Here is a 20,838-nt window from a genome sequence, read left to right as displayed (position 1 = left end):
ATGATGCAGGACTCAGGATTCCATGGATCCCAGGACTCCAGGATCATGCACTGAGCCATCCAGGCATCCCAATAAATAAATCTTAAAAAAAAAAACAAAAAACAAACCCAAAAGGTACATTTTTAAACAGATTCAGTGATTGATGTGCCACCATCACTACAATCCAGTTACAGAACCTTTCCATGAATTTCTAAAGGTCTCTCCTGCTTGTTTGCAGCCCAGCTCCCAGCTCTAGCCCTAGACAACCATCCATCTGCTTTCTGTCTATAAATTTGCCTTTTCTGGGCATTTCTTATAAATGATATATGGTCTTTTGCTTCTGGCTTTTTTCATTCAGAATAAAGCTTTTGAGGTTCGTCCATGCTGTAGCATGTTCTGGTAGTTTGCTCCTTTTTGTTGCTGAGCAGTATCCCATTGTATAGATATACCACATTTTGTTAATCTAGTCAATACTAGTTGATGGTCATTTGTTTACAGTTTTTAGCTATTTTGTTTTTTTTTTTTTTTTTTTAATTTTTTTTTTTATTTATTTATGATAGGCATGCAGTGAGAGAGAGAGGCAGAGACACAGGCAGAGGGAGAAGCAGGCTCCATGCACCGAGAGCCCGACGCGGGATTCGATCCCGGGTCTCCAGGATCGCGCCCTGGGCCAAAGGCAAGCGCCAAACCGCTGCGCCACCCAGGGATCCCAGTTTTTAGCTATTTTGAATAAGGCTGCTATGAATGTTCATGTGTCTTTGTATGTACCTGTGTTGTAATTTCTCTAGGAGTAGAATTGCTAGGTTGCATGGTAAGTTTATGTTTAACTTTTTGAGAACTGACCAAACTGTTACTCCAAAATGCCCGTACCATTTTACATTCCCATCAGCAGTATATGAGGATTTGTTTACCCATATCCTTATCAACATTTACTGTCTGTCTCTGATTATAGCTATCTGGTGGGTGTGAGGTGGTATATCATCACCATAGTTTTAATTTGCATTTCTCTAATGACTACTGATGTTGAGCACCTTTTCATATGCTTATTAGCCATCCATCTCTCTTGTTTAGAAAAACATCTATTCAAATCTTTTGCCTTTTTTAAAAGGAGATTTTATTTATTCATTTGACAGAAAGCTAGAGAACACAAGCAGGGGGAGCAACAGAGGGAGAGGGAAAAGCAGGTTCCCCGCTGAGCACGGAAGCTGGAACACCTACGGGCTTGATCCCAGGTCTCTGGGAACATGACCTGAGTCGAGGGCAGAGGCTTAACCAAATGAACCACCCAGGCACCCCTCTTTGCCCATTTTTATTTTATTTTATTATTTTATTTTTTTCTTCGCCCATTTTTAAAAAAAGATTTATATATTTATTTGGGAGAGTGTGGGCACGTGTGAGAGTGTGAACAGGGGGAGGGGCTAAGGATGAGGGAAAGAATCTCAAGCAGACTCCCCACGGAGCACAGAGCCCACCTGGGACTCCATCTCACGACCTTTGTACGTCCCCGGATCATGACCTGAACTGAAGCTAAGAGTCAGCCTCAGCCGCTCAACTGACTGAGCCTCCCAGGCTCCCCATTTTTGCCCATTCTTAATTGGTTTGTTTCTTTATTACTGATTTGTAAGAGTTCTTTATATATTCTGGATACAAAGTCCCTAAGCAGATATATGATTTCCAAATGTTTCCTCCCCATCTTTACCAAGTTTTTTTTTTTTTCTTTTTTTAAGATTTTATTTATCTATTCATGAGAGACACAGAGAGAGAGAGGCAGAGACACAGACAGAGGGAGAAGCGGGCTCCCTGCAGGGAGCCCGATGTGGGACTGGATCCCAGGACTCCAGGATCAAGCCCTGGGCCAAAGGCAGATGCTCAACCGCTGAGCTACCCAGGGATCCCCTTTAATAAGTTAGTGATGTCTTTTGAAAGTGCAAAAAATTTTAATTTTGATGACATCTAATTTGCTGAATTTTTTTCTTTTGTCACTTGTGCTTTTGCTGTTGTATCCAAGATCTCTGCCTAACTTAGGTCACAAAGATTTTTTTCCCCTTGGTTTCTTCAGAAGTTTTACTTTAGCCTTTACATTTAAGTCTATGATTTATCTTGAGTTAATCTTTGTAGATTGTGTGAGATAAGGATCTAAATTCATCTTCTGGAATGTGGATAGTTGATTGTCTCAGAACCATTTATTGAAAAGACTAATCTTTCTGCCACTGAATTGTCTTGGTATCTCTGTCAAAAATCAATTGACCAGAAATGTCAGGGTTTATATTTGGACTTTTGAATCTATTCCATTGATCTATAAACCTATTTGTTGTTGTTGTTGTTGTTTTCTTTAAAAATTTCAGATATAACATACAGACAATAGAATTGGCCCTCTTGGGATCCCTGGGTGGCGCAGCGGTTTAGCGCCTGCCTTTGGCCCAGGGCGTGATCCTGGAGACCCGGGATCGAATCCCATGTCGGGCTCCCGGTGCATGGAGCCTGCTTCTCCCTCTGCCTGTGTCTCTGCCTCTCTCTCTCACTGTGTGCCTATCATAAATAAATTAAAAAAAAAAAAAATGAATTGGCCCTCTTCAGTGTACCCTTCTGTGAGTCCTACTTAACACACTGTTGTATATCTACCACCATGACAAAGATACAGAACAGCTCTACTACCGTCTCACAAGTCCCTGTGCCCTTTGCTGTTAATTCCTATACTCCTCCCTGCCCCTAGATCTGTTTTTTTTTTTTAATATTTTATTTATTTGAAAGAGAGAGAGAGAGAGAATGAGCAGGGGTGAGGGCCAGAGGGAGAGGGAGAAGCAGGCTCCCCACTGAACAGGGAGCCCCATGCAGGGCTAGATCCCAGGACCCTGGGATCATGACCTGAGCCCAAGGCAGATACTTAATGAACTGAGCCACACAGGTGCTCCTGCTTTCTGTCTTTATAGTTCCACTCCCTTCATTAAAAAAAAAAAAAAAAAAAGAAAGAAGAAAGAAAGAAAGAAAGAAAGAAAGAAAGAAAGAAAGAAAGAAAGAAAAAGAAAAAATATTTTATTTATTTGAGAGAGAGCAGAGAATACAAGCAGGGAGTGGAGGTGGGAGAGGGGCAAAGGGAGAGGAAGAAACAGACTCCTCACTCAGGGGGGTAGTTCCACCCCTTTTAGAAAGCCATATAAATAGAATCCTATAGCACTCAGCCTTCTGAATCTGGCTTCCCTCTCTAACCCTATCCTTTAACATCTAGAGCGATCTTTTCAAAATAGAAATCTGCCTGCTTCTCTGCGCCTCTACTTAAGCCCAGAGAGACACCACAGGGTCTGGCCTCAGCCCATAGTTCCTGCCTGTCTGGACAGACAGGATGGATGGCTCTCAAACCTGGTTTAACCACCTGAGGGCTTGTCAATACCACACATTCCTGTGTCTGGGCCCCAGAGACTTGAGATTCAGTAGGTGGGGAGGGGCCCAGGGATCTGTTTTTTCTACAAGCCTAAGGAGATATGGCAGCAGGTGGTCATAGGCCACACTCAGAAACATGGCTGAGTTCGAAGCACTTGCCTTTCTCCACACCTGCTTGAGTTTGCCAGTGTGGCCTCCTCTCCTTCCTCAACCCCACTCTGCCTCCCTCATGCCATGTCCCCTCCCGCTAAGGGCTTTGGCACTTGTTTCCTCATCATGAAAGGTACCCTCCTCCCCACATTCCCACCCACCCATCTTTACTTTCTCCCTATTCCAGTTTCTCCTCTGCTTGCTCCTCACTTCTACCAAGAAAGCTTTCCCACCTCTCTGGGTGAGTCATTCTCCCAGATACTTGTCACCTGTCATTTCTTATTTTTGTGTGATTTTTTTTTTTTTTTTTCTTTTGAGAGAGAGGAAGGGCAGAAGGGGAGAGAGAATGGGAGAATCTGAAGCAGGCTCCACCACCCAGCAGGGAGCCCAACACGGGGCTTGATCTCACAACCCTGAGATCATGACCTGAGCCAAAATCAAGAGTCCATCACTTAGCTGAGTGAGTCTCCCAGGTGCTCCTCATGGGATTCTTTGATTAACATCAGTCTCCCCAACAGGGCTGCATGAGGATAATGGCAGGGTCGGTTTTTCCTGCTCTTCACTATTTCTCTAGTACCAAGCATGGGGCTGGCATATAGTAGGTACTTAACAAATATTATCGAATGAAAGAAGGAATAATTGAGTGTATTGTCTCCTGTGCTTTGTAGAAGCTGCTCCTTGGCCCAAGTGACCTCACCCCCTTCCCACTTTTTTTTTTAAGATTTTATTTATTTATTTATTTATTTATTTATTTATTTATTTATTTATTTATTTATTTATTTTTTATGATAGTCACACAGAGAGAGAGAGAGAGAGAGGCAGAGACATAGGCAGAGGGAGAAGCAGGCTCCATGCACCGGGAGCCCGACGTGGGATTCGATCCCTGGTCTCCAGGATCGCGCCCTGGGCCAAAGGCAGGCGCCAAACCGCTGCGCCACCCAGGGATCCCCTTTATTTATTTATTATGAGACACATACACACACAGAGGCAGAGACACAGGCAGAGGGAGAAGCAGACTCCATGCAGGGAGCCCAATGTGGGACTCGATCCAGGGACTCCAGGATCACTCCCTGAGCCGAAGGCAGGCACTGAACCGCTGAGCCACCCAGCTGTCCCCCCTCTCCCACTTCTTTGCTTGGTCCACTCATACTGTTTTTTCGAGGAAAACCCCATTTGGAGAAAGTGGAGGCTAAAGCCACTCCCAGACCTCTTATCACCCTGAAGACTGTTTGTTTACCCACCTGTCACCCACTTCAGGTTGGGAGGTGGCCACTGCCTTGGATCTCTGGCCTTCCAGGCTTGACCCTTGGGTTTGCCTAATGTTGAAGCAGAGAGCTAAAGTGATCGCTCAAAGGGGAGTCTTCTGGCACCTGGCCAGATCTTTCCCCAGATCACTCCTCTCACCATAAGACTCTGCCGAACCCCTTCGATTTCAGATGAAGCTGAGACCCCTGGACTTTGCAAAGATCAGCAATCATACTCTGGGTGCCTCTGAGGGCCAGGGTGCAAGCTGGGTGGTAGCACTGTGGCTGGCAGTCAAGGGGCAGACCCTGTTGCTGGACACCCTTCTGGCTGGCTTCCCTCTTTTGCTGAGTGTTCCTTGCCCCATCAGGTGGGATCTAGAGTCGCAAGCAGCCCCCCTCGTGTGGCCTACGAGCAGACCCCATTTGGTGAGGAGCATGAGGAAGGGTGAGCGCCTTATCCCCTCACCTTCCAGCTCCCAGTCCCTCCCTCCCACGTCACGAGGGCTCTAGATCTTTGCTCTTGAGGCTTCTCAGCTCCGCTGTCTTCCCTGCCTCTCCCCTGGCACCTGCTACCGGGCTGAGAAGGGCAAAAACAATCCCAGCCAGCGTCGAGTGTCAGGGAGTCCCCGCCCCTCCTCCTAGGGTTCCTCCTCCCTAGCTTCTCCCCCAGGCCCCGCCCCCACCTGCCCAAGATAATTTTAGTCTCCTTGGGCCAGGAGCCTGGACACACAGGGCTCTCCCTCCCCCAACCCTCACTTCTACTCCAAAGTCGGGACACCCTCCTAGCACCTGTAGAGAAGAGGGAGTGGATTTGAAATCAAGCCCAGGTATCTGGGGTCCCTAGACAGAACCAGACTTCGGACCCCGTGTCCTGCTACTCCTCCTGGGGCTCCTCCAGGTAAGGTGACCAAGATCGGTCCCAGCCGACAGCCTGCCCCCACCCCCAGCCGCAACAGGGCCCCAGGCTGTGCCCGTGTCAGGGCCAGGGGCTGGCAGGTCGCCCAGGTGGGCGGACGGGCGGCCGCCTGGCTCCCCCTCCTGTCCCCCCCCCCCCCCAGTGATGTCAGGCCAAGGGCGGGCGCAGGAGGGGGACAGGTAGTTAAGGGCCTGGCGTCTCCCTCCCTAAACCAGTGGCCCCAGCCAAGTGTTCCTACGTCCAGGGTCCAGGTAAGGACCCAAGAGGGGCACTTCATCTTGAGGGTGGGGGGCAGCGGCAGGTCCCGGAGTCACTATGGAAAGATCCCGCCTCCTGCTGTGTTACTCTGGCCGCCTCGCTTCCTTTCTCCAGTCTCCCACATCCCGCCCCTACCTCACCATCTGCCTGTCTCTCCCTGTTTTCATTCCCTGTTCTCATTTCCTCCCCTTTGCCGGCCTCCCTCTGGCCCCCGGACAAAAAGCAGCTGATGGGGATGGGGAGGGAAGATCCGATCCTCTCCTCCGGGAGACGCCGCTTTCCCGCTGAAATTAGCCCCTCCCCACCTGCCCGGGAGGAGAGCGAGGAGCGGGGGCCGGAGCCCGAGGGCTGCCCCGAGTCATTCCTTGCTCAGCCTCCTGTTACCCGTTTCCCAAGGCTCCCAAGACTGCCGTCTCCGCGGGGGTGGGAGGGTGGGGGTAGGGGGCGCCCCCAGTGAGGAGGGCAGCAGAGGAGAGGCATCCATCCTCTAAACTGCTAGAGCTCGGCCTCGGGATTGTTTGCCGGCTCAAAGCACCGGGTCCCGCCCTAGGAAGGGAAGGTGGGGGCGGGGCAGGCCCGGGGGTCCCTCCTGGCGTCGGGATGAGGCTCGGAGGCTCGGAGGCTGGGGGGCCGCAGCGCCGGGGGGCCTAGGAAGGTGTGTGTGCGCGTGTGGGGGCGGGGGGCAGTGTTTGGAGAAAGCCCCGAGTCTCGGTCTCCCCGACACCCGAAGGGGATGGAGAATGCACCTGTCCGCCCTTGGCGGGCCTCCCCCCCCCCCGCCAAGAATGGCCCCTCTGGGTGGGCGCGTCCTGGACTCTGCTCCCCCTCTCCCGCCCCCGGTCCTGCTGGGGAGCCCTCCGTGAAGGCAAGCGCCTGTAATGATTAACTCCGCAGACACAATCTAGCATTCTTCCCAAATTAAACTTTAAGAAAGCTCACCCCCCCTCCTTTTCCCATTGGGTGTTTTTTCCCCCCAGAGTGAGGGAGTGGGCGGGGCCTCGGTCCTGGGCCCTCCCTCGGCTCCGGGTCACCTGGGGGTTTCCCGCCTCCTCGCTTGGGCCCTCCGGCACCCTCAGAACCCCGAAGGCTGAGCCCTCCCTCCCCATATACATCCCGCCGGGGGCGGGGCGTGGAGTGCTGGGCCACGCGGGGGCTTCCCGCCACCTGCTGGTCCCCAGCCCAGGCCTCGGCCGCGCTGGCCCCTCCCCCTCCTGGTGGCCTTGTTTTCTCTGGGCCCTAATACTGGGCCCTGCCACCCGCCCTTGGGGCCCGCCAGGTGGGGCAGGATTCAGGAAGTAAACAAGGAGACTGCAGGCTGGGAGGGCGGGCCGGAGGGTGGGGCCGCAGCCGCGGGGCAGGAGAGGCCGTTGGGGAAGCCTCTGTTTGGAGTTGTAGTGGGGGGGGCTGATAGATTTGGGGGGTCGGTTTCTTCAGCAGAAGCCGCTGGGCCTAGGGCCGCAGTTTGAATGGTTCAGGTCTCTTGGGAGGGGGTTCCCGACCCCGACAGCTAGGATCTGGTTCTCTTCCCATCCCATCTATTTGGTGCTGACCGCCCCATTCTCTTGCCTTAGAAGGGTCTGGAGGGCAAGGTGGAGGGATCAGGAGGCCAAACCCAAGTCTTCAGTGGCCCTCCAGCTCTCTAAGGCCAGACTCCCATCCAATGCTGATTTAAATCTACTCCGGTCACCCTGCCCAAACACTGCCCCGATTCCTCTTCCTTCTGGGATGGAGTGGGACCCTACTTTGGTCTCTGGCTTCCCTGCAGCCTCCCCCCACCAACCCCCTGTCTTCCTGGAGTGAAGTCATCAGGACTAGTTGCCAGAGGAGAGATGGGATGGGAGTGGGGACATTGTGGCTTGTCGATATTCTGGTGTCTGTTGACGCTCACTGGTGGATGTGTCTTGCCCTTCCCCAAAGGACCCTGAGCGCCCTCCCTGCCACTCCCTCCTGGCCTTTCCTTGTCTGCCTGTCTGTGTCTGTCCTCTCAGGTGTCTTGCTCCTCCTGTACCTGTAGTACCCCTCTGGCCAGGACACCGCAGAGTGTGTTAGGACCCTCATCCCCCAGGGTTGATATAGATGAGTCTTCTGGGCCCCCTGAGTCCTGGGTGCCAGGGGTGGGGCAACGCAGCAGCAGAATGAAAACCTGGTAGGCCCCAGACGGGATAGGGAGCACTGCGCGGTTTCTTTGGGTGAGTGAGGGCATCACTGGGAGGTCGGCTCTAATCCAGATGGGCCTTTGAATCCTAGCCAGGCCTTTTTCTCTCCTTGGGAGAGGGGGCTCCTGGGCTGGGTGGAGACTGAGGGACCCCAGGGCAGGTTGCAGGTCCCACCCAGACTGGAGGCGGGCCAAGGGTGGGGAGGAGAAGATGATGTCAGAGGAGCTGCGGGCCCCACATCTCCACCCCCCCCCCCACCTGTCCCTGCCCTGAGCCTCCCCCATTCCTCCCAGGCTGTCAAGGTTGGGGGCGGGAGGGGCCGGAGGTGGGTTGAGGCAGGGCTGTTTGTGTTTCTCCTAAGCCAGGAAGTCGTGCAGATGAGTCAAGGTTGAATAGAGAGCCCCAGGCAGTGCTGTCCCGCCCCACCCTGACTCACCTGTCCCCCAGATCCCCTCACTTAAGGGTCAGGGGCCTGCTCCATTGCCAGGTGCTGCAGGCTGCCTCAAGGCACTGGCCTAGGTCTCAGGTTCTCCCAGGTCCTCCCAGGTTCTAGCCCTGCCAGAGGGGTCTGTGCTGCCTCTGTCCCCAGTGGGCATCTTTGCCTCTGCTCTCCTGTCCTCACTTGCCCTCCTCTGCAGCACCTGTGGGTGCTAGGACGTGGGTGAGACTCTGGCCCTGCCCGGGAGTGCTGGGTGGCTCCAGACCAGTGGGTGGACAAAACAGGTGCGCTTCATTGGCACAGAGGCCAGTGCAGAGAGGGAGCCCTTCAGTCTGAAGGCGGAAAATCCAGGAAGGCTGCTCAGAGGAGGTGACTTTGGCATTGGGGCTTCAGGAAAGTTGGGCAGGAGGAGGAGTCTGGAGAGGGCACGCAAGGTTTAGGGGCTGCTGGGGCAAGGGTCCCCAGGCTAGTCCTGTCTGAGTCTGCCTCCTGCCCTCCTGGTTCCTGTCCTTTTCCACCTCCTTCTCCCCTTCTGGCCATCACTCAGCACTTGGGCAGGCGTTGCCACAACAGGCTCTGGCAACTAGATCTGGCAACAAAGCACTGGAAAAACCCGGGGCAAAGCCCAGAGGAGTGAGTGTCCCATGCTCGGGGCAAGCTCAGAGACAGAGTCAGCCTCGACCGTATGTGGGTCATGGAGTCTGTTGCTGCTGCCCAGCTGGTGTGTGCGGGGGTACCCTCTTAGCTCTTCCCCTGAGCAATGTGGGGCCAACAGAAGAGCATTAGATTTGGAGTCAAAACAACAAAGTTCCATCAAAGTTCCACTCATTGACTCACCTGTGATGGGGGCAAGGATGCTTCCTTCTTAGGGACTTGATGTCCCCTTCTTGTAAATGGGCTCATGCTACCCTTCCCCAAAGGTTCCAGGGAAACTCCAGTTAGAGGGGGAGCAGTAAGGTGCCGTGTCAACTCGGAGGGGTACCTTTACAGCGGTGTGAAGTCTGGAGGTCTGGGTCCACTTGGCCCTTCTCTGCAGGACAAGGGCACACGAGCAGCTGCTTTCAGTCACCTCTTCTCCCTTAGATGTTATGGAGCTGGGTCTGTCTCCACCTCATCTCAGCAGCTCCCCAGAAGACCTGTACTTGGCTCCTGGGACCCCTCCTGGGACTCCCCCACCTCCCGATGCTCCTCTGCCTGGGGAAGTGAAGAGGTCCCAGCCTCTGCCCATTCCGACCAGCAGGTACAATGCGGTGATGGAGCTGAGAAGGGGCTGGTGGGGGGGGGGGGGCAGTCAGTGTTGGGTAAGTCAACAAATTCTCTCCCCATCCCCCACCTCGGGCCACAGGAATCTTCTTCGAGAGGAAGAGCTACGGTCAACCTCTCTGCCTTCCATCCCCAACCCCTTCCCTGAGCTCTGCAGTCCTCCTTCACAGACCCCCATTCTTGGGGGGTCCTCTGGTGCAAGGGGGCTGCTCCCTCGAGATGCCAGCTGCCCCCATGTGAGTTGTCTTGGGAGAGAGAAGGCAGGGATATGGGGGTGCTATGGGACTGAGGCGGGTAGGGTGCCCCCTCCCTGGAGGGGGGAGGGAAATTCAGTCAGGAGTCCCTGAGGATATAGCAGGCAGGGGAAGGGAAATAACCCCCCTTCACCCTTCCTCAAGTCACCTGCAATTCCTGGGGTGCAGGTAGTAAAGGTGTACAGTGAAGATGGGGCCTGCCGGTCTGTGGAGGTGGCGGCAGGTGCTACAGCCCGCTACGTGTGTGAAATGCTGGTGCAGAGAGCTCATGCCCTGAGTGATGAAAACTGGGGGCTGGTGGAGTGCCACCCCCATCTAGCACTAGGTGAGTTGGGGTGCCAGGGGCTGTCTCGGGCAGGGAGGCAATGCTTCACACTTTGGGCTAGGCAGGTAGCCCCCCTGGGAGGCCTGTCTGGTGTCCGCTGACCACTGCTTTCGGCCCTTGACTCCAGAGCGGGGCTTGGAGGACCATGAGTCCGTGGTGGAAGTGCAGGCTGCCTGGCCCATTGGGGGAGACAGCCGCTTTGTCTTCCGGAAGAACTTCGCTAAGTACGAACTGTTCAAGAGCTCTCCGGTGAGTGTGTGTGAAGGGCGTCTGGGCACTGGGACACCCGGGCCCCCAGCCTGGGCCCATCGTCCCTGATTCCTGACTCTTCCCCCCAGCACTCCCTGTTCCCAGAAAAGATGGTCTCCAGCTGTGTGGACGCACACACAGGCCTATCCCACGAAGACCTTATCCAGGTAAAGGGACACCCCCATTCCATGGCATATTCATGATTCCCCAGGATCGCCTATTGCTTTTTTGGTCCTCAAGCATTGTGCCTCCCTCTATGTGGTGGGGAGCCTCGCACAGTCCCAGGTGACTGGACAAGTCCCTCCTTCCTGGCTGAGTGTCAGTTTCTTGGTCTGTGAAATGGAACAATAAATGCATGTGGAGCACCTTCTCTTCTGAAGCTGTGTGTGTGTGTGTGTGTGTGTGTGTGTGTGTGTGTCTCCCTTGTCTCCCTCTTGGCCTCTCACCCTCTTCCTGCTCTCTTCTGGCCTCAGAACTTCCTGAATGCAGGCAGCTTCCCAGAGATCCAGGGCTTCCTGCAGCTTCGAGGGTCAGGACGGAAGCTTTGGAAACGCTTCTTCTGCTTCCTGCGCCGGTCTGGCCTCTATTACTCCACCAAGGGCACCTCCAAGGTGAGGTCTTGAGGGTTGACAGCCTCTGCCCCTAGGATATCCCCTTCCCGGTCCTTCTAGGAGTTATCTGTTGTCTCTTCCCTGTTGGAACTCCTGGATCTTTCTCCCCTTGGGACCTGAGACCCTCAGCTGCTCCTCTTTCCCTCCTGACTCACCTACCCCAGGAAGGTAGTGGGAAAGGCAGGTGGAACTGAATCTGAGTCCTGGCTCTACTTCTATTTGCTGTGTGACCTGGGGCACTTATCTGCTCCTCTCTGAAATCTCCTCACCTGGCTTATGGGGACAATAGTAAGGGAATAGGGTCTGCCTGTAACAAGTCCTGCCTACTTGTGCCACATAGGACCCGAGGCACCTGCAGTATGTAGCAGACGTGAATGAGTCCAATGTGTATGTGGTGACCGAGGGCCGCAAGCTCTATGGGATGCCCACAGACTTCGGCTTCTGTATCAAGGTAAAGACCATGGCTGGGCCTGGGAGGGAATGGCAGGTACTCAGGGCCCAGGATCCTACCTAGGGCTTCTGATCTCCATCTGGGATACCCAGACTCCTCTCCCTGCACCTTGCCCTGCCCCACAGAGGCAGGCACCTGGTCCTAATGGAAGATATGGGACCAGCCGGTTTCCTCTCCCTACAGCCGAACAAGCTTCGAAACGGCCATAAGGGGCTGCGGGTCTTCTGCAGCGAGGATGAGCAGAGCCGCACCTGCTGGTTAGCAGCATTCCGCCTCTTCAAGGTGGGACTCTGGGAGGGGCATGGGGGGCTGGCCCCACCCCCTGGGCCCTCTGGCATGAAGGAGGAATTATAAGTCTCCTCTCAGGAATGAGGGGGTATTGTAGCCTTGCTCTCTCAGTATGCCTGGTCCAAGGCCAGAGTCCTGACTTTGGCTCCAGAAAGCTCCTTATCCAAGGCAGAGATACAGTCTTGGTCTTGGGAAGTTCTGGCATATGGGGGTTTCACAGCAGTTGCTCGACCTCAGGCTCTCTTTCTCCCTCCACCTGCAGTATGGGGCGCAGCTGTATAAGAATTATCAGCAGGCACAGTCTCGCCACCTGCGTCCATCCTGTGTGGGCTCTCCACCTTTGGTAAGTGCACAGGGGCAGTAGCTGGGAGTGGGCACCCAGGCCCCATCCTGGGGATACATGGGCCCTGTTCTGACTCCTCCCCATCCTATGCCATCTACAGAGGAGTGTCTCTGATAACACCCTGGTGGCCATGGACTTCTCTGGCCATGCTGGGCGTGTCATTGAGAACCCCCGGGAAGCTCTGAGTGCAGCTCTGGAGGAGGCCCAGGCCTGGAGGGTGAGGGGCCTGCACCCATCTGCATGTTTGTACGGGGGAACTCCTCTCCATGTGCTTTGAAGGGGTGGGGGCTGAGGAAGAGGGAGAGAGAGAATCTTAGGCTCCCAGCCTGGGGCTCGATCTCATGACCCTGAGATCATGACCTGAGCCGAAATCAAGAGTCAGATGCTTAACTTGCTGAGCCCCCCAGGTGTGCCTCTCCAAGATGTGGGTTTCCATGGTATGGGAGAAAGAGAGGAGTAAGGCAGTTCCCCAGGTGTGGAAAGGGGCTCTATATTCTTGAGGTGCCAGGTAGCCCTCCAGTCATGTCCTGATCCCCTGTGTTCCCCATTGTTCTACAGAAGAACCATCGTCTCAGCCTGCCCACCCCAGGCTCTGGTACGAGCCTTAGTGCAGGTAGGTGAGCACCCAGCATCTCCAGGGGTGGGGGCTGCCATGGCTTCTCTGAGCATTCCTGGTAGAGGTCGCTAGTATGGGGGGGGGTCTCCTCCCCAGAGTGACCACCCTTCTGCCTCCCCCAATTCCAGCCATCCACCGCACCCAACCCTGGTTCCATGGACGCATTTCTCGAGAGGAGAGCCAGCGGCTCATCGGGCAGCAGGGCCTGGTGGACGGGTAAGGGGCCGGGCTGAGCAGGCCAACAGATCCAGAGATAGGAGACACCCTGTGTCAAGGTGGCAGCTGTGTGTCCTCGGGTAATGTTGCCCTGTCTCCCGGCAGCCTGTTCCTGGTCCGAGAGAGTCAAAGGAACCCACAGGGCTTTGTCCTCTCTTTGTGCCACCTGCAGAAGGTCAAGCATTATCTTATTCTCCCGGTGAGTAATCCCTGTCCTCCTCATCAAGAAGCTCTCCAGCCCCCACTGTGTCTGGGGTCTCTTGCTCTCTCTTTTGTCCCTGCATGACCATTGGGGACCTCAGTCCTCCGGCCTCTTCCTGACCTTCCATCCCCTGTGGCTCCCCCCAGAGTGAGGAGGAGGGCCGCCTGTACTTCAGCATGGATGATGGCCAGACTCGCTTCACGGACCTGTTGCAGCTCGTGGAGTTCCACCAGCTGAACCGGGGCATCCTGCCGTGTTTGCTACGCCACTGCTGTACTCGTGTGGCCCTCTGACGGCATGTGTCTCAGCCCGTTCCAGGCTGGCCACTGGTCCCTGTGCTCATAAAGTGGACTTGGAGGGTACAGAAGGTACGGACAGGCCCATGAATAACTGGAGGGCAACTCTACTCCAGAGAGTTTTCTACTCAATCCTTTGCCTCCCTCAGGCAGAAAGTGCTCCCCCACCCCCAATCTCTCTCCTTAAGAAAAAGTACTTGGGGTGGCCCTCCCCTCCATGGAGCTCCTGGGCACTGCTCTGGGGCAGGGCATTATGGGAGTAATGGGGGCAGCCCAGGTGGTCTTAAGCCCCACACTTTGTACAGACTGAGAGGCCAGTTGATCTGCTCTGTTTTATACTCGTTACAATAAAGACTATTTTTTGATACACCCATGGGTTCTGTCTGGCAAGAGCTGGCTAGCTGGGGTAGAGAAGGGGAGTGGGAGATGAGGGCACCAGGCCTTGGTGAATGTGTCAGGTAGGTCAGGGCCATGTATCCTCCAGCCTGGATGTTTCTTGAAGGCAGGGTGGTCTTGGTCACCTGAGAGTCTCCAGTGTCCAGCAGGGAGCCTGGCCCATAGTGACTGCCCAGTAATTTCTTGTTTAATGAATGCCATGTTTAAGGGATTGTCATCCAGATGAGATCTCCTGACAGGGCCTAAAGCCATGGAGGTAACTCTAACAGGCCTGGGAGCAGGAGCTGAGTTCCACAGCAGGGGCCTTCTGCAAGTCCTGGCCCAACTGCTGGGATGAGTCCTGTAACCATGCTGTTATGCATCTACCATCCCCGGACACGTAGCCCACTACCTCTCCCAGGTCCCCATGACCTCCATTGTCAACCCCACTCCCTCCTGCTTTCTACTTCTATAGTTTCCTCCCTTCAGAAAGCCATATAAACGGAACCCTAGGGGATCCTTGGGTGGCTCAGCAGTTTCGTGCCTGCCTTTGGCCCAGGGCGCAATCCTGGAGTCCCAGGATCGAGTCCCACGTCGAGCTCCCGGCATGGAGCCTGCTTCTCCCTCTGCCTGTGTCTCTGCCTCTCTCTCTCTCTCTCTCTCTCTCTCATAAATAAATAATAATAATAAAAATATTAAAAACAACAACAACAACAACAACAAAAACGGAACCCTACAACACTCAGCCCTAGGAGTCTGGCTCCCTTCTCCAACCCATCTTCCAACATCCAGAGTGATCCTTCCAAAATACAAGCCCAGATGGGCCCTGCAGGGTCTGGCCTCTCCCCACTGCCCATGCTGGTCTGTTTTTGTCTAAAGAGGTTTTAATCATAGGCAGCCTGGGTAGCTCAGCAGTTTAGCATTGCCTTTAGCCCAGGGCATGATTCTGGAGACCCAGGATGGAGTCCCACATTGGGCTCCCTACATGGAGCCTGCTTCTCCCTCTGCCTGTGTCTCTACCTCTCTGTCTCTCTGTTTCTCATGAGTAAATACATAAAATCTTAAAAAAAAAAGTTTTTAATCTAAGAATTTTACAGTTTTAGCTTAGGTGACAGGAGAGCTTTATAATAACTGTATCAAATTGGCAATACCTGGACCTGCCATATGATCTTTAAATAATGAAGAGATAAACCCTCTCTCCAGACACGTGAACTCCAATGAAGCATTATTTCTGCCAAGAAATAAAACCTCAGTCTCATCCCTTGGATCTAGCTGCTGGTTTATCAGAAGTACAGGGGACAGAGGAACATGTGAAATGACACATGCGTGGGGATACGATTACCCAGATCCAGACTAGGAAACTACAGAACAGATGACCCAGCTTCTTTGACAACAAAATTACGAGAAAAGATGAGGAATCTCTAGCTCTCAAGAAATTTAGATATATGTAATGTGCTGACTCATTTGATTCAAATCCAAACTACTAACTGTAAAAAATATTTATGAGCAATTGGGGGAAATTTGAGCACTGATGAGATATTCAATGATATTAAGGAATTATGGTTAACTTTTCAAGGGGTGATAAATGGTACTTGTGTGTGTGTTTAAGTCCTCACCTTTGAGAGATTGATTCTGAAGTATTTATAGGTGAAATGATGTCTTAGCTTTGTTTTTAAAATAACCCTAAGGGGAAAAAAAAAAAAATAACCCCAAGGTTAGGGGAGAGAGTCTGAGCATGGTCATGGGTTGCCCATGAGTTGACAATGGTTGAAGCTGCGTAATGGGTATATAGGGATTCATTAAATTCTCTAAATTTGTGTAAGCTTGAAAATGCTGTAGTAAAAAAAATTTTTTTAATGGAGAACCTCTCCCCAAATCTTTGGGATTGGGCACAAGGTAGTGGGATCCTGTTTGTCGGTGAGAAAACTGATGGTTCAGTGAGACCTGGCCCAAACTACAGTTAGTGGGAGAGCCAAGATTTCAACCTAGGTCTGAATACAGGTCTGGGCTGTTCTGCTACCCCTACCTGGCTGGCTTCCAGGTGGAATTCCTAAGTGGCCTGTGGGGGTGGGGTGGAGTGGGTGGGGTGATGGGATGGAGGGGTATGGGGTGTGGGTGTCTTCCCCTGAGGAGCCCCTCCCTTCTCTGCAGCCCTGGTTTCTGGCTTGGGGGTTGTCCTGAGGTGAACTTGAGAAGGACCAGCCACCATAGCCAGTCTTTGAGCCAGGCTTGTCACTCCCAACCTTGGGGCTGGGGAGCCAGGCCTGTCAGACACAGGTGGGCCAAGAGCCTCATCCATCTTCCAGCTAAGAACTGTCTGGGTATTTACCCTGAAAAAATTACTGCAGCCAGGCATGAGAGGGGTGCAGATTTTGTTTCTTTTTAGCAGGACTTGAGGAAGCAGGGACCAGAGCAACCTGCTGCCTGCCACTTGCCATGGTTTCCAGAGCCATGGCATCCTATCACTGACTTCTCCTGGGGCCTGAGTGGACTGGTGCTGACAGTGTGACTGGCCAGGGATGCCCAGGGCCACTTCTACGGTGTGGGTGCTAGGGGTCCATGATGGGGTGGGAGTAAAGGGGCCAGAATGACTCACATCTTAAGCATGTCCAGGGATTTAGGCTGTTAGAAAACGACCCAGTGTCTCTTCATAGCCTGAGGTTATTATGATATACAAGGACAATGCATTGTCAATCAGCTAATCAGAATATGTGGGATAGATACCACTTTCACTTTACAAACAGGAAACTGAGGCTCAAAGAGACTGATCCACCTGAGGTCCTATATGGAGTTGGAGACAGAGATCAGTCTGGGCCCAGCTAGTAGGTGGTAGAACATAGCCCTTCTTTGCCCTTTGTTCTCTGGCCCATCTGTTCTTAATGGTGGCTATTATGAAGGACCTGGGCCTTTGAGGACCCTTTGAGGTGGCAGCTGCCTTGACCCTGAGCTGGATAATGGACATCAGCAGATGAACATCCTTGCTGGATAGCTGAGATCTCTGGCTTCTTGGAGGAGAGGCAGGAGCTGAGAATGTGGACACAGGGGCCCCTCAAGATCAGCTTGTGGGCGGACCCAGGGCAAGATTCCCCCACTCTCTAGACATAGGAAAGTTGCTGTTTTACTGCCAAAGAGGCTGAAGCATGATCCACAGAGCCCAGACAACAGAGGGGACTTCTAAGGATGGCTGCAGCGTGTGTGGTCAGTAGAGGCTTAGGGTTATGATGAAATTTGGGCTACTGGGAGGGAGGCAGGGGCATTGTGGAGAAGGTAGAGGCTGGCACCTAACATACTATCTTTTCAGTATCAAGTTATTGGATTTGATTTTAAAAAGTATACAGGCTTTTTTGTTTTTGTTTTTAAAGATTTTATTTATTTGAGAGAGAGAGAGGGAGAGAGCAGGAGGAGGGGCAGAGGGAGAGGCAGAGAACTCAGTGCTGAGAACTCAGAGCCTGATGCAGGACTGTCTCACGACATGGAGATAATGACCTGAGCGGAAATCAAGAGTCAGCCACTTAACCGACTGAGCAACCCAGGTGCCCCAAAAGTATATGTGCTTATTAAAGAACATTTCAGAAATCAGAAGAAGACTTTGGAAAAGAAAAAAGAAAAAAATCCCTCTAATCTCCCTATGCTGAGGAGGACCCAGGCATTGAGAGCGTGACACAGGGCCCATATCCAGGGGGCTAGCCCTACATGTAGTAGTAGATCACAGACACCAGCTCCTAGGGCTAGCGTGACTGGTGGGAGCCTGGTGCCAGGGCACAGAGCTGTCCTTGGCAGTACCACAGGCCTGTAGGAGGATGGGGCCACAGGGTTGACCTCCCTTCCTGCTTGTGTGGAGGGCAGGGATCCTGCTGCCAATTTTATGGACTTTGAGAACAGGTGGGAATGATTCTAGGGAAGCCCCCCCGCCGCCCCCTCCCGTCCCCACCACCTCAGGATGCCCCTAGATGGGACATCCAGATAGACAAAAGCTCTGGACAACTGACGTTCTCCCTGATTCCAAAATCCTGTTCAATGAAATCTACACAGCCTCCAAGTACCTGGGTGGAGGGCCTGCTGGTGCCAGCAGAGGGTTCAACATTGGGTCAGTGATCCTGCCTGGCTCCTTCCTTGTGCCCAGCGCCAGGCACCCTGAGGAGGGAGAGAAGGAAGAAGAAAAGAAGACAGGCAAGAGAGATCAAGGCCATTTAGAAGGATCCTTTCTTCCAAACTGTCTATATAAGCAGTTTTCTACTGGCATCCTGCAGTCCAAGGGTTCCCGCAGGAGTCGGGGGCAGGTTGCGCTGGGGTTGGGGAGAGCACTGCTTATATCTGGGAGTTCGGCTTCATGGCACACTTGGAAAAAAGGCTTCCACTACTGTATGACTGAACTGGTCTAGCAGACAGAAGAGAGGGCCCAGAGACCTCGGTTGGCCCAAGTGGCATGGGGCCTGTGGCAGAGTGCTTTCCTGTTCCGTGCTGTTGGCACAATCTTAGCTTTGGGGCTTGGGAGGGAGGTGCACAGTGTGGCCTCTTGGGACGGAGGATTCTGAGCTTCCTTCTGGGGTAGGGAGTGGAGAGAGTAGGGAAAAGACATATAAGGATCTTGGGGAAGTTGGCTGTTGCTGAGGGGTCTAGAGCCACAGAGGGGGTGATCCCGGGGGCTGAAGCTGATCCCCAGGGGTTTTCCATGACCTCCATACAAGAAGGGGTGTAGGAAGTGGGGGTAATGTGTGAGCGAGATGGGTTGTGCTCTCCGGGGGGCCGTTAATGAGCTCTGAAATCCAATCCCTTGTGGGGTGAGCTGCGATGGCTCTAGCGTCCTCTTGGCTGCTCCAAGGAAGAGGCGGGTTTGGTTTGTTTTTTTTTTTGGGGGGGGGCACCTAGGACGGGGGGCAGTTTATTGGAGCTGCGTTTTCATGGGAGGCAGTCTGCTTTTACTAGGACTGGGTTTATCTCGGAGTGGTTTAGGGGAGAATTAGGGAGACTCCAAAGAGCTGGCGCCAAGGACGGATTCCTCCGCATTTACGGGCACACCCCGCGCCGCGATGAGATCCACGATGTAACATTAGTGGGGATTCTCACCGGCCAGCACCTCGACTTTCCGAAGGATTCCCAAAGTCCCACCTCTTGGTTCCCTTCTTCCAGGCCGAGCCACCGCGTCCCACACACGTCGGGGAGGCGCTGGGGTGGGGAGGGAGGGACGGCGGCCCGCGTCCACGAGGAAGGCAGCAGTCGGGGCGGGGGCCCGCGGTCGGGCGCGCGGCTGCGGGGCTGCGGGGCTGCGGGGCTGCGGGGCGCCGGGCCGTCGGGGTGTCGGGGTGTCGGCGCGGGAGAGGGTCGGCCCGCCTCGCCAGGGGGCGCGCTTCGCCTCGGGCCGCGGGGAGGAGGCGCGCGGCCTTCGCTCGAGCTGGTGGGCTGCGCGGGGGCCTCCGGCGCCGGGCGGGCAGCGAGGTCCGAGCGCCGGGCCAAGCTCCGCGGGGCCCCGGCGGCGAAGGCCACGGCCGGGCGGCGGCACCTCGCGGGCGCGGCGGGCGGGCGGGCGGGGCGCTCCTGCTCCCCGAGCCCCGCGCCCCCGCCTCCCCACGGCGCCCGCGCTCCCAGCCGCGCGGCGGCACTGACACCCAGCGGCCGTGGCGGGGAGTGCAGGCGCCGCCGCTCGGCTCCGCCGGCAGGGTCGGCGCCTCTCGAGGTTCCCACTCGCGGCGACGGGCGGGCACCCCAGGCGAGAAGGCCGCGCTCTGCAGGCTGCCTCGCGGGGCACTTCCCCTTCCCTTCCCCTCCCCCAGTTTCCTCCGGGCCTGGCGCCCGAGCGCTGGGAGATCCTGGAGGGCTGCGGTGCCCGGAAGGGCGGGGCGGGGCGCAGCGGCGGCGCTGGGCTGTGACCCCGAGCAGTTTCACTTCTGGAATCCTACCCGGGTGTGATGGGAGAGCATCTGGGGTGGGGGCCGGGGTGGGGGTGATGCTCACAGGCGTGCCGCCGGCCGGCGCTCGGGACCCCGAGGGAGGAATGGCTTGCTGCTCCCGGGGAGTCACGCGCCCCACGCCTCCCTGCATTTTCCAACCGGCCCCCCGCCCCGCACGGGTTCCACTCCGCCGTCCCCGGAGCGGCCTCTCCTCCCCAGCCGCCGCCGCCTCCGCGGGGGCTGCCGACCCCCGGAGAGGCCCCGAGCGGCGTGGGCGGCAGGAGGCGCGAGCTGTGAAGCCGCAGGCAGGGGGTTAGGCTGCGGGCTGCTGAGACGCCGAGCTGTTTCTCAGAAGTGCAGCTGCCCCTCCCCTCACACCCCCCTCGGCTCCCACCTCGCTCTGCACCCCTTCCCCCTCCGCCCAGCCTTCGCTCTCTGGGCACCCCCAACCCGGGAATCTGGGGTCTGAGTCCACGCAGGATGAAGAGAGCCTGAGAGAGGACGGGGCCGGGGGTTCAGACAGCCTCGGTGCCAGGGTCACCTCCGCGTCCCCCATGCTCCTGTGGGCCCCGATGGGAATTTCCTGCAATGCTTTAGAAAGTGACCACTTTGGAGAACCACAGGCGGCTCTAACCGTCGTTCCAAGCGCCCACCTCCTGTCAGTGCCTGAGTGTGGTGCGGAGAGAAGGACGAGGGCACAGCCTCTTTCTCTCCTCTTCGTCTGGAGTTAGAGGGAAGGCCTGGCTTGGTCTTAGCCGGAAGGAACTTTATAGAGATCCAGTTCCAGGGAAACATGAAGGCCCAGAGAGGGAAATGAAAGTGCCCACGGTCACCCAGAGAGTGGCAGGGCTGCGACTGGAAGCCAAGAGTCCAAATACTCAGCTGGAATCCGTACCAGCCTTTACTGAGACTTCAGAGCTTTGCTGGATTCATTGATTCTG

The 20,838-nt window shown here is 55.0% G+C and overlaps 1 protein-coding gene across 5 annotated transcripts; it reads left to right on the top strand.

Annotated features, from left to right (window-relative positions):
- Positions 1-5,437: 5,437 nt before the first annotated feature.
- On the top strand, positions 5,438-14,003 carry GRB7 (growth factor receptor bound protein 7). Of its 5 annotated transcripts, none has more exons than XM_038547418.1 (15): positions 5,438-5,649; positions 9,604-9,760; positions 9,866-10,019; positions 10,206-10,362; positions 10,490-10,611; positions 10,701-10,778; positions 11,085-11,222; positions 11,563-11,673; positions 11,857-11,955; positions 12,224-12,304; positions 12,405-12,521; positions 12,863-12,917; positions 13,049-13,136; positions 13,242-13,335; positions 13,485-14,003. In XM_038547418.1, the coding sequence occupies exons 2-15, from the start codon at positions 9,609-9,611 to the stop codon at positions 13,629-13,631; spliced, it is 1,593 nt and encodes a 530-aa protein (XP_038403346.1). In that variant the 5' UTR covers positions 5,438-5,649; positions 9,604-9,608; the 3' UTR covers positions 13,632-14,003. The 5 variants fall into 5 exon arrangements, with proteins under 5 accessions (XP_038403346.1, XP_038403344.1, XP_038403349.1 ...); XM_038547416.1 differs by lacking the exon at positions 5,438-5,649 and adding an exon at positions 5,818-5,918; XM_038547420.1 differs by lacking the exon at positions 5,438-5,649 and adding an exon at positions 6,959-7,201.
- The last annotated feature ends 6,835 nt before the right edge of the window (positions 14,004-20,838 follow it).

The sequence above is a fragment of the Canis lupus genome, chromosome 9, assembly GCF_011100685.1.
Source record: "Canis lupus familiaris isolate Mischka breed German Shepherd chromosome 9, alternate assembly UU_Cfam_GSD_1.0, whole genome shotgun sequence".
In the NCBI taxonomy this organism is placed as follows: domain Eukaryota; kingdom Metazoa; phylum Chordata; class Mammalia; order Carnivora; family Canidae; genus Canis; species Canis lupus.
This window is presented reverse-complemented; position numbering and strand designations above follow the sequence as displayed.

Excerpts from the sequence above, each read along its gene's own strand:
- GRB7 (XM_038547418.1), top strand. The coding sequence starts at position 9,609 with ATGGAGCTGGGTCTGTCTCCACCTCATCTCAGCAGCTCCCCAGAAGAC. Across the intron at positions 11,223-11,562 it reads CCACCAAGGGCACCTCCAAG|GACCCGAGGCACCTGCAGTA; the intron begins GTGAGGTCTTGA and ends TGTGCCACATAG. Across the intron at positions 12,918-13,048 it reads TGGTACGAGCCTTAGTGCAG|CCATCCACCGCACCCAACCC; the intron begins GTAGGTGAGCAC and ends CCCCAATTCCAG.